Source organism: Pleurodeles waltl, chromosome 3_1 (assembly GCF_031143425.1).
Source record: "Pleurodeles waltl isolate 20211129_DDA chromosome 3_1, aPleWal1.hap1.20221129, whole genome shotgun sequence".
In the NCBI taxonomy this organism is placed as follows: domain Eukaryota; kingdom Metazoa; phylum Chordata; class Amphibia; order Caudata; family Salamandridae; genus Pleurodeles; species Pleurodeles waltl.
Window position 1 is genome coordinate 1,033,117,055 of NC_090440.1, and position 12,822 is coordinate 1,033,129,876.

A 12,822-nucleotide genomic window follows, 5' to 3' on the forward strand; every position below is an offset into this window, starting at 1 on the left:
CTTTCCGGGTTAAGCCATGGCCTGTTGGCGGTGGCGTCCCCTGGGCTTTGTCAGTTTTATCGTGTGATTTTTGTTTCGACGTCTTACTCACGGTTGGTTGTTCTTCGACGTCGAATTCTTCGGAATCCGACTCGTGGATGGAGAAAGTTTCTTCTTCCTCCTCCTCGAACCGTTGTTGTCCTGTCGGCGTGGACGCCATCTGCAACCTCCTGGCTCTTCGGTCTCTGAGCGTTTTTCTTGACCGAAACGCGCGACAGGCCTCGCACGTGTCCTCCTTGTGCTCGGGGGACAGGCACAAGTTATAGACCAAATGTTGATCCATATAAGGATATTTATTATGGCATTTAGGACAGAATCGGAACGGGGTCCGTTCCATCAGTGTCGATGTTGCACGCGGTCGGGCCGACCAGGCCCCGACGGATGATCGAAATTACCCCGAAGGGCTACCGGAGCTCTTCAAGATTCGGTGTTGATTTGTTCTAATCTAACCCGATACCGAACGAAACAATACCGACGATTTTTCCAGAAATTCTGACTAACTTTCCGACCCGAAACACGGAGCGAAAAGGAACACTTCCGAACCCGATGGCGGAAAAAAAACAATCTAAGATGGAGTCCACGCCCATGCGCAATGGAACCGAAGTGGGAGGGGTCCCTCGGTCTCGTGACTCGAAAAGACTTCTTCGAAGAAAAACAACTTGTAACACTCCGAGCCCAACACCAGACGGTGGACCGTGCACAGCATGTGTATCTGCAGCTAGACATGCCACCGAACATATATATATATCATGCACCTCAGTGTACGAAGTGTAAGAACTATTCAAGCTGTACTAGAATAGTTGTTTTATATTTAATGGTGATGAGAAGCAAGTGATCTTGTATAACGTTGATGACTTGTGATGAGTTGGTGTTCTTTAGGAAGAGAAGCATTCATTTGTTTTCAGATTTTAGGAACGGAGTCCATCAAACAGGATTGATCTAAGGGTTTTCAGATGAGGTTGCAGGAAGAAAGAGGAGGAAGGAATGTTAGGAGAGGCTCTTTAAGGAGATGGTGTTCGTGGATTGGAGGGCCTCCATCTAAAGGATTCATAGGACTAGTAGTTTTCTCATAATGTTGTCCTTTTTCAACTTTTGTTAAAGGCTGCTGGTTTAAAAAAATAAAGTGAAGAGAGACAGCCTAACCCTTATCTCTGTGTACTTAATAGAACTGAAACTTTCTGTTACGATAGCTAGGAAATGTTTAATTCCCACACTAGGTCCACATCCTTTAACTGCACAGTAGCCCGCTGCACCATTATTCCCAACAATCCCGTTATTTTCATCTCAGAAGTAGTACACTGCTCCCTTGGGTAACCTCACTTTTTTAGATTAGTTACTTGAACTTGCTCTCCATCTTCATGCAAAAGGCAAAATAATGTTTATCATGGGAGGTTTTACTTTGTGGGTAGACACACACTTTGCTGATCTCATCGGCAAAATGCAGACTTTTGATTTCAAACATGTGGTGAGTGCCCCAAACTAGCAATTCACATACTGGACATGATGTGGACCTACAACTTGACAGCGCAAAACCAGCAAGGCAAATTCAGGTATGGTCAGACTACATTTTTGTTTCCAATAGTGGACGATGTAAGACACAAATACTTGAAAAAAGTTAATGAAACAATTTTTGCATAGCTATTTGTGGGCTTTAAAAGATGGCAATAATGTAATCATTTCAGAATCGTGAACCTGAATATTCACACCAGTACATAACTGATTTGTGTCACAGTGTGAAGTGCCAGCAATGTAAACGTTCCTTGTGCGAATGATAAACATTTATACAAAAATCCTCTACTCAGAACTGATGATTTTAAGTCATAGGATAGTATGCTACATAGGTTCAGTTATCTAAGATTATCAGTTCCCATCTTGCCTAATGAAAAAAGGTAGCTACATAGCTACTATGCGTGACACTAAAGGATAATAGCAACATTACTTTTACACTAATGCTTTCGGTGAACATGAACTTCTGAGGCTGTAAAGGGCACAAAATTTTCAATGGCATAGTTTCAGACAGCTTGGAGAACCAAAAGTGGGCAAAGCAAGGATGCCTGTTGTACATGTTGTTTATTGTAGCATTACAACCACTAACCATGATTATAAAGCATTAAAATATGGAAATGATCACAATTAAACTTATATGCAGACAATACACACCTGCATGTTTCTGTCCCAGATAAGTATGTTCCAGCGATTTTAGAAACTATACGACAATTTAGAAATGCATCTGGTTATATGGTAACCTAAACCAAAACCTCAGATATGTCTGTTTCAGACGCTGAGGAGAAATTGAAGCGGGCTCAAGGGCAATTTAAGTTGGTGGAAAAGTGCATATCTTATTTTGAAACTCCAATAACACTGTGAAATATAGGCTAGCAGGGGAGTATCTGAACCTTCCTAAGTGAAGAATGAATTTAATAAAAAGAAAATGTTGACTTTTGGCTCCGTTGGCAAATCTATTTGAAAGAATACTTCTTATCAGAATAACATAAGTTTGTAATTATCTCTGGGCTAAATGGGTGGTAGGATATATCTAAGTGTTTCAAAGTCCTGACTTACTGAGAGTAGGCAAGAAAGCTCAGATTTCAACATTTTGCCTGCAGACTCCAGTGAAGAAAGGAGGCGTTGGCTTGCCTTGTGTTACACAAGCACTGGCAATGCCAATAGGTTTGGCTTTAAAGGAATGTGTTAAGGTAATGTGAAGCATTAGCAGTAGAGAGTATGGGAATGGATATGTATTTGTGTGGAAACAAAGAACCGTAGAATTATACTGGTTAGGTTTAAAGGTCGGGTGACAGTTGCACTGTCAAACCAGACCTAAAAATCCATATAAGTTGAAGACTACCCTCCTGCCATCTGTGCTTATGACAGAGAAAAACACCATCAATTGTCTAATTATCAAAGAGACATTAATAAAATTACATTGTCATATGTGTGCCCCTGAAAGTTCAAATGCATGTAGCTGGATTAAAAAAAACAAAATTATCTCAGCTGTGTGGAGAACAAGCACTGTTTTGTGGAAGCACACATCTTCTGCCCACTCAAAACTTACACCTGGCTCCCAACATGTGGGCAGAGCCAAAACCCCTCTTCTGGAGAGTCTCACATTATTGTCGGGCAACAGCTGCGCTGTCAACCCAGACCATAAAACAGAAAGCACTTAGTTTTAGAAGTGTCAAGGATGTCTGTGTGGAGAGAAGGTGACAAGGCAATTCTGACTTTGGCTGTGGCGAAAAGACGTTTCCTCAGAAACATTGAGCTGGAGTCCTTAGGTCTTTCCGACTACACTGCTTTTAGCTGTCTGGTAGCAAAAAACACTATGTGGACTATACCAAGAACTTACAGTGGATTTGCCCAATGCTCCCATAGGTTGTCTATTGTCACTCTTATTTGCTTGTTTATTTGATGGCTTTCCTTCTTGTTATTTTGTTTATTCCTTCCCTGAAGTATAGCCTCTGTGAGGCTACATTTTTTTGGAGCACTCTCACTCGTGTGCTTCTCTTCTACCAAATCACATGCTCTGTGTTGCTCTCTCCCTTTGTGTGCGGTTTCTCCCTCATATGCTTCTTCCCTTTTGCTCCATGTTGCTCTCTTCCTCGTGTGCTGCTTTTCTCCCTCACCAACCCACCTGGCTTTGCTTTACACCCCAAGACCACTGCTCTTTGTCTCCCCTAAAAATCATCTGCTTTATTCCCCCAACCCTCGTGATTATTTATATATATTTTTAATTTATTGGAGGAATCTGCTGCTGCAATTTCCTGTCTGTCCCTCTGTAACACAAGATGTGAAGCACTTTCAAACACCTAAACTTTAATTTGGCAGACAAAGATAGCGGATATCACTTAGATAAGTCAATGGAAAAAAGAACAAAAAAAAGAAAGAAAATTACCCTCATCATTCTGTAAGTGCATGCATGCTTGGAGATGCACGTCACTACACATGCACGCTTTTCCAAAATGACGCAGCAGGGAACAGTGGCTACATCATCACACCTTGTTTTTCCCCTTGCGAATGCTGCAAAGCATTGACAAAAAGTACTGGCATAGCCAATAGTTCTACTTGTTTTTTATTGTTACATTTTCCTGTTTTCTTGGGGTCCAAATCCAAACGTTGAAGGTATTTACATTTGAATATGCAGAGTGGTGGTCTACTAAGCAAAATGTTCGTCAATTTGGAATAACCCAGTAATAAGGATGAACCAAAACACATTTTAATAATGTTGGGTAGATGGTGGGCTTGCTGGAGTAGGTCAATTAGATGTAGAAGACCAAATAAAGACTTTTTTTTTTAGAACTTGTGAGAATGCAGACTCATGTCTCAAAGGAGGGCAATTATGATACAATAATAGTTGTACTTTGAGAATGTTTAACTGTGTTGGGTGCATTTTCGTCATAAACAAATTGGACTGATATGGAATACAATTTTCAATACTACAGTTAAGTGGTGTTTGATCATTTTCTTGCAAGCGGGTCGACAGTTGAAGAGTATGGACGTTTTCAGTACATATCAAATTGAGTGGGGCAATACATTAGTCACAGCTTTCTGAGCACAAGTCAAATAAGGTTTAGCTGGTCTTCATAAAGAAACTGGAGATACCCATTTCTGGAAGGTGTGCACCACAAAGACTCTTCTAAAGACTAAACTGGACACTGGTGAAAATGGGAAGGTTGAATTTGATTTGAATGCCTGTTGGCAGTGTGAAATGGTGTTGGAACACATAAATGTATATTAGTAGGTTGTTGAAGAATTTCTTCTTTCCAGAAAAGGTGATGGATAGATTAAGTGAACACTGACAAGAGTTCTTAAGTTATTTTTTTTTTATTATCATTCCAATGTAGTAGGTCAGAGCTCCTTCACAAGGTGAGGAATTCAGCAAGCTGTCATGATCGCCAAACACTGTAGAATATCTATGACCGTTTTGCTATGTATTGATAGTATTTGTAGGATAACCAAAGTATTCTGAATTATTGTGTAGAAGAGAATACTAATAAGTGATCTCACTGTAATATGTTTGTGCAAATCTATAGTAAACCATAAAACGTGGATATACAACATACGTCTGCATTTAAATTATGAGATATAAAAAAACGTGCCTAAGAATTGTGTACATTAACGAGCACAATGATTTCATAAACCAACATTCTGCTGAATTTTGAAACCTAAAATCAATCATTGTTAAAATTGAGATATGGTTTATGTTTATGTAAACGAAAAACGATGTCCTTAGATACTATGCTGCAACTGTGTTCTGGACTGAAATGTATAAGTCAATGAAGTCAGGACTCAATATTAATCGGTTCTTAGTTGTGACTGAACATTAACATTTGTCGCATAAACAGGGTGTTGCTCAAACTCATGTGCATTAATTCCTCTTTCCATCACCCTTACTGACCTAGATTACAAACTTACCACCCTTATTGGACTTAACATCCCCCATTTGTATTAGGCCCTTAGGAAATATATAAAACAGAAGATTCGTAGTCAACTTCACTCATTCCCCAACCGAACACTCTACCCATGAAAATGCTGATACTCTGCTTGACGATCACTACATCAACCTAACGAACCCCAGACATTCTTCCTCCTGCCACAATCCTACAATTCAAGCACTGCCAGTGGAGCAAATTGCAGACAAAATTGGACACAAATTGATGCAAAAAACACATACGAGGACAGAGAAAAATAATCATTAGAGCCAAAAGAGCCTATTTTTCTAAACACATAACCGAGGCTCCAAGTCAGGTGAAGAAAACCTTCAATATCTCCAGGAAATCTGTAAATAAGTAGCCTAAAAAGCAAACCTTGCATGTCTTAAGAAGACTGAGAAGACCTCAGGTTCTTGCAGCTTGGAATATGCCAAAAACGACACCATGGACATATCTTACAACTAGCTCACTCTGCCCCCCTCGCTACTATTCCACACTTCTGCTTAGAAAACAAGTCAAATGGGCCCAATCAATATCTGTCCCTAAACAATCCTACTGAAACAAGACCACATAAGTGGAGAAGTAGAAGAAACAGAAAAATACATGGTTTAAAATTATGGCAAGTCTGGTATGGGGAAAAATATTTATCATGGACACAAACAGTGACTTGCTAGCACGTTTTCATGTCGGGAAGCTTAATGCTCCAGAAAACCTTGGAACTATGTACATTTCTCAAAAGCATTCTTGCAGGAGAATGAGGGTCACTTCTTCCTATAATTTTCGCAGACCCGTAGTTCTCTTAACTTTCTTTTTCCTATGTTCTGGATTCCAACAAACAGCAGATTGTAAGTAAGACACTTTTAGAATTTAGATCTCTTTTCTGTGGTCCAAGGGACAAAGAAGGAGAAGCAGGCACTTAACTGGGTCTGGGAAACCAAGTGCGGCGTGGGAACAAAAGTAAGGAAGCCAACAGGCAGGAGAAAATGGGTGAAATCTAAGTTGCACAAGCAGAACTGTGCATGATTCCTTTCAGCATAGTGAAAGGCTGACATTAATGAAAGATGTCAGGCATGAGAGGGGAGCAGGTTGGGGCATGCATGCCCCCCACGATTATAAAGTATTAACCATTTTACTGGATGAGCTCCTTTCCAGGAGAGCTGGCTCCTTCTTTCTTCAAGTGCCCCCTAAGCGGACAGCACCCTGCTAATTAAAGGATGGGGCACATGATTAGTGCTCGTGCCACTGTTTTTGAAAAATGCTTCATAGGTCTTTCCCCACAAACACCCATGGCACCAATACAGGTTGCTTAGTCAACCCATTAGTTCAAAATGTTAACACACAGAGAAACCCCTGGAGTTGCGTTATTGAAATGAGGTGGCAGCCCTGCTATCCTCTTTCCAATCTCCTTGCGTTATGGTTTCATCTGTAGACAAAAGAAATAATTCAGCTAGAGAATACATGACCTGTTTGTAGGCAGTGGTGTGAAGGACACTCCGCCTGTCTGGATGCCTTAACAATACAAAATATGGAGGACATTTTTTTATTTATATAAATCTCTATTATTATTTTCAGGTATGTGTGCAATTTAAAAGAGGTTCGTTAACGCAGGTTGGGGGACCAAATGTTTTATGTTACACAGGTGTCAAGCTATTTAAAAAACATAACTAGAAATACCCCCTCTACAACTGAAAACTCCCTACTGCCCGTGCCAGTAGGTGGTTACCCATGGTATGTTTGGTACTGTACTATTCTTAGTCCATGTGCTTAACTTTACTTCCATATTCCCAAGCACTTCTAAATAAGTACCCTCTTACAGGGGTCAAAATACCTTTTTCAACCAAGTTTAAACAAATCTACAAATAATTCTACAGTCCCCATCTCCCCATGTTGAACATGGATTTTTCATATCTTTAAGTACAGCAAATAGTCTTTCAAAATAGACTTACTGATCAGGACAACTCTCGTTCACATAAAAGTTCCCTGAATGACGTTAGGTCATCCTTCTCACTCCTCACCCCACCTCACCTTTCCACCCACCCAAGAACTACCCTGCATCCCCATCAACTGTCCTATCGGCCATACAGGAAAACATACTTTCTTTTTCGAAAAGTGTCATTTGTTGCCATAAAAAGATGTACTTTGAGTGTGACCTTCCTCTAATTTGCTTTGCTTCACTCGTTTTGCTTCACCATAAAATGAAAACAATATTGTGAGCAAGCATGCAGATACTTTTTACATAGCATAAAATACAACTCAAATAGTTGCTTGGCACTAATGACCTAATTATAAAGACACTTTCAGTCAAAGGAAGAGAATAAAACACCAGGTACACTGAATCTGCCCATTTATGAACATACCTAATTTGTAGATTTAAATGTGTTCCCCTATTTCCAGTTGTTATTGTTTTTTTTTCAGGTCTCTCTATTTACTACTCACATCTTCACTTGTACGCAATCTGACACAAACTAGCTGGATTTTATTTTCTCCAAGTTGTGAACCACAGAGACCAGTGATAACCAAGGGACACCCCTTGAAACGCTCTTCACACATCCTGAACATGCATCTGCTGCGAGGAGGAGGGCACAGACCCAGAGAGAAAAATATGGTTGAAAAGCAGATTTACTATTTTAAAGCCTGTGAACTGGTGGTATAACTGTTTTTAAGAAACAGGTTTATTTAAAAAAAAAAAAAAAACCTTGAACATATTTTATTTTGTTAAGCATATTAAGAACACAAACTTACCCCTTGAACTCCATCAGGAATAGAATAGTCAATAACTATAGTGCCACAGCGGTAACCAGGAAGCCTATCCGGTATACAGTGATGGGTCATTCTTCCATGTGGCTGATCTCCAATTACAACACCATAAGGTGTATTACACACAGGGCAGACTGGCTTGTGTGACATTGCTGTTCTGAGACATTGTTCACAGAATTCATGTTTGCATTTGTCCAGTGTCTTTTTCTTTGTGGGAATTTCAAGACAAATGGGGCATATAGCCTTTTGATCTTCTATTGCTGCTGTCTCCGATTTTTTTACAGGGAATGAATTCTCTCTTGCCAAGTCGGAGTCTTTCCTCTCGCTATAAGAGTCTATGGCCACATTCCGCATGTGTGACAAATCACTCCCAAGTAAAAGGTTCAGGTGTTTTTCAGCATCCATCACACGAGAGGGTAAGCCACTAATGCTCAGTGTTTCGTCTACCATCTGGAATGATACATCACAAAATTGGTTTGTCAAACTATCAATTATAGAGCGTAACTTCCCGGATGGATGAAAATCCTTCAGGTTGATTATTTTCTTAATTAAATTGCTGACTGCTCTCTGAAATGCAACGATAAAATGTTCATAAGCATGTTTAGAGAGATCTAAATCTGCTTTGGGGGTAAATATGATGTTAACTTTTAGGCCCTTAGTATTTCTTAATTGCTTGGACACAAGATACTTTTGCTCTATTTCCTTAATATCTTTTTCTATCAATTCACGACAGAGCTGTAACTGATTGAAATCCACTTCAATTCCATTAGTCCTTCTATGTGTTTGTATCGCTAAGGCTACAGGGCTTGCAACTTGTTCTTTTTTTATATATTTCAATTGTTTTTTCACCTCCATAAGTTCCTGCTTCGGGCCACGTAGTATAAGTGAATTAGTGGTCTTCTTTGTTAGGATTCTCTTATATTTTTCATTTAATATCTTTGCTATGTCACCCACACGGCTTTGGTCTGGTAATTCAATCACTTCCTGAGACCAATCCTCAATAACCTTCTGAAAAAGAGAAACATATGACTGATAGGCTTTCTCTACTTGGCACCCATCACGGAGAGCTATAAAATGCAAGCTAATTGTGCCATCTGAATTATCTGAACAGTCAATTCTGATGCAAAATCTTTGCTTCAATTCTTCAATCTTTCGGAGACAAACATGATTAAAGTATTCATACTGAGCAGAGGAAACACTTATTGAAAATTCTTTTTCATCAAATTCCAAACTGCCATTGAGTCCAGAATGTGAAAACTCTGTATTTTCTTGTTTTTTCTGAAGAAGATCTTGAAAACACTGATAAATCTTTTCAATGTCTTTGTATGTTCCAGTTATTGTTTCGATTCCATTTTCAAAAGTTTCTTTTGTTATTTTTACATTTGCAAAGGCTGTGCATATTTGTAGCTTTTCCACTTTTGAAAACAAGTTGTTATTGAGGTTTGCAGATATAAAACCAAAAATCTGGAAAGAAAGAAAGCAATGGAATTTTAATATGTTTAACGTTTTTTCCAACACGTTTAGTTTTGCAAAAACCAGCAACTCTATTCAGTTTTGCAAAAATCAACAACTCTAGGCATTTACCCTTTAGCATTACAACATTATTCTCTAAGTTAATTAATATTAGGCAGATGCCTATTTAGAAGCAACACTTTATTTATCCCCGCTGAAATGTGCCACCTTCCTTCTTATTTTTCCCAATTTCCAATTTATGGTTGGTGATACATATGTAACCTCACAGAAACACAACACAGCATGTATGTAATAGCATCTGTGCAACAGGTCGAATGTGCCCCGAACCTCTCGAACATAACTGAAATGCCTGCGTCTCATTTTGTATTGGTAGGTACCACAAGTAATTAACATGCTGTGGAATCCGAATTTTAAAGCCTTACTTGCCTAAAGAGGCAAATCGTCATTTTTGTTCTATGGATCCAGTAACATTAGGTCCCACATGTGTACATCCCCTGGTTTGCACAAGTAACAAACAATTTCATCTTCCGCCGTGCCCACTTCGCCAATTCTACCAGCCCTTCCTTTAAACAGGTATTTTTTTGCAAATTTTACAATGTTCTGCGGTTAAACCAATCATATTCACTAGTCTCACCTTGGCTTTGTCTCTAAAACTACTCTGAATTCTTTTTTTACTGTTCCACATGTACTCAAGTAGCCTAGGGCACCAGAGGTGTCAGGAGCAAAAGCCCTCAAGCATCACAATGGATGACTAGCATCATCATTGGGAATTGCTCCTCGCCAGGCCGGCGCTGCAACGCCTGACGGGCTCCCCTTGAAAAGGGGAGCACTCAGCCGTACTGTTCTGATGATAATCAGACAGTTATGCCTATATTCAGGCACCAGCAAACGCTCAGAGAGAAAAAGAATGTGAAACTAAAATTGGTTATTCATCCTAAAAATGGTTTCATAACTTTAATCAATATACTAAGAGGAAGACCAAGATTAAAATCAAAAGAAAGTAATAAACTGAGTGTTGATGCTCACTTACTTTCAAAGAGCAAAAAGATAACGGGGTCTGTAATTTTAACAGTACCCACAAGTTGGGGTCGACATGTTTCGCGTAGTGTGGTCCTACAGGACCCGGTGACGCTTCATCAGGACCAAAAGAAAATTTTATATCAATTCTTCTCCAATTAAAACGAAAAAAGTGACGAAAAATGAATATATATACCGGTCACTTACACTTCAAGTAAACTGGCTACGTCACTGTCAGGTCGCCCGAGGGGACAGAAAAGGGTTTATTCAAAACAAAAATTAATATATACGTAGACCTGATAACATCTATTGTTGTGAATATCATGGTGTAGGTGTGCTATTCTCATAATGTGGATCAAGCAGTCATTATGAAGAGAAATGGGCTTACCATCCCCCAATCAGGAAAAGGCTCCTTAAGAGGCACGTTTCGGGGACTTGGAAACACTACCTATTGGTAAATATAAATTGACAACCAGCACAAAATTACCATGTAATTAAAATATAACAATCATATCGGTAGCACCATGCGCTCTATTGTGGGTGCGCAATATTAGTGGTACTTGGTTAGTGCTGATAACATACATGGGTAACACAGTATCTTGGTGCGTTAGTTGTATTAGTAAAAAAACATATTTAATGCAAATGCTCCATAAGAGTTAATACAAGTCAGTGCAAAACAGCAAAAGTGCCACACAGATAAAAGCAGATATCAAAGAAAAGTGCTCACAATAGTGTGTCCAAAAATTATTGATATATTTCTCTATTTCAGAATGCCCGTTATAGCGAAATAGTAATGTCACTTCGGAAAGTATTAAGGCGCACGATGTGCCCAAAGAAAAATAAAGTTAGGTAATACGTTGGGCAGTCGTATCTTAGCTTGATACGAAACCACGGCTCTACTCACGGTTGTTCGCCAGGTCCGTTGCTAAGGACCTACCCTCCGACACAGCGTCTCGCACATGTGGAGTGCGAGCACCGTCGGAGCTCTAAAAGACGCTGCCGACCCGGAAACACCTCTGTTTCCAACAGGCTCGCGCGTCTGCGGTGGTGGAAAGGGAGGAAGGACTCCCATATCCATGATCAACATTAAAGAGGGACTAACAGTGTCGTGTAAACAGAACACTGAAAGCTCGTTGATAAAACCTTGTTTTTACAGTCCTCAGGTGAGTCTTTTCTAATGGATTAAAGATGAATGCCCCCAGAATTTCACAAGCAGAAACGAGACACACGCCTAAAATTATTAATGTGAAAAATGCTAATTGTCAAAAATTCCATTGTGAAAAAACGAAGGGGGGGGGGGGGAAGGAGGGGTTTATTTTGGGTCCCTGGGTGTCAAATCTAAAAGGTTTTATCAACGAGCTTTCAGTGTTCTGTTTACACGACACTGTTAGTCCCTCTTTAATGTTGATCATGGATATGGGAGTCCTTCCTCCCTTTCCAACACTGCAGACGAGCGAGCCCGTTGGAAACAGAGGTGTTTCCGGGTCGGCGGCGTCTCTTAGAGCTCCGGCGGCGTTCGCACTCCACATGTGCGAGACGCCGTGTCGGAGGGTAGGTCCTTAGCAACGGACCTGGCGAACAATCGCGGGTAGAGCCGTGGTTTCGTATCAAGCTAAGATACGACTGCCCAACGTATTACCTAACTTTATTTTTCTTTTTCTTTGGGCACATCGTGCGTCTTAATACTTTCCGAAGTGACATTACTATTTCGCTATAACGGGCATTCTGAAATAGAGAAATATATCAATAATTTTTGGACACACTATTGCTACCGATATGATTGTTATATTTTAATTATATGGTAATTTTGTGCTGGTTGTCAATTTATATTTACCAATAGGTAGTGTTTCCAAGTCCCCGAAACGTGCCTCTTAAGGAGCCTTTTCCTGATTGGGGGATGGTAAGCCCATTTCTCTACATAATGACTGCTTGATCCACGTTATGAGAATAGCACAACTACACCATGATATTCACAACAATAGACATTATCAGGTGTACGTATATATTAATTTTTGTTTTGAATAAACCCTTCTCTGTCCCCTAGGGCGACCTGACAGTGACGTAGCCAGTTTACTTGAAGTGTAAGTGACCGGTATATATATTCATT

At 39.8% G+C, this 12,822-nt stretch overlaps 1 protein-coding gene across 6 annotated transcripts in view; it reads right to left on the reverse strand.

Moving 5' to 3' along the window:
- Positions 1-12,822, reverse strand: part of DTX3L (deltex E3 ubiquitin ligase 3L) — a 220,043-nt gene that overhangs the window by 111,556 nt on the left and 95,665 nt on the right. For all 6 annotated transcript variants that reach the window (XM_069224304.1, XM_069224300.1, XM_069224301.1 and 3 more), the window contains one exon: positions 8,211-9,689. In XM_069224304.1, the coding sequence (XP_069080405.1) occupies positions 8,211-9,689 (1,479 nt within the window). The remainder of the gene's footprint in view (positions 1-8,210; positions 9,690-12,822) is intronic.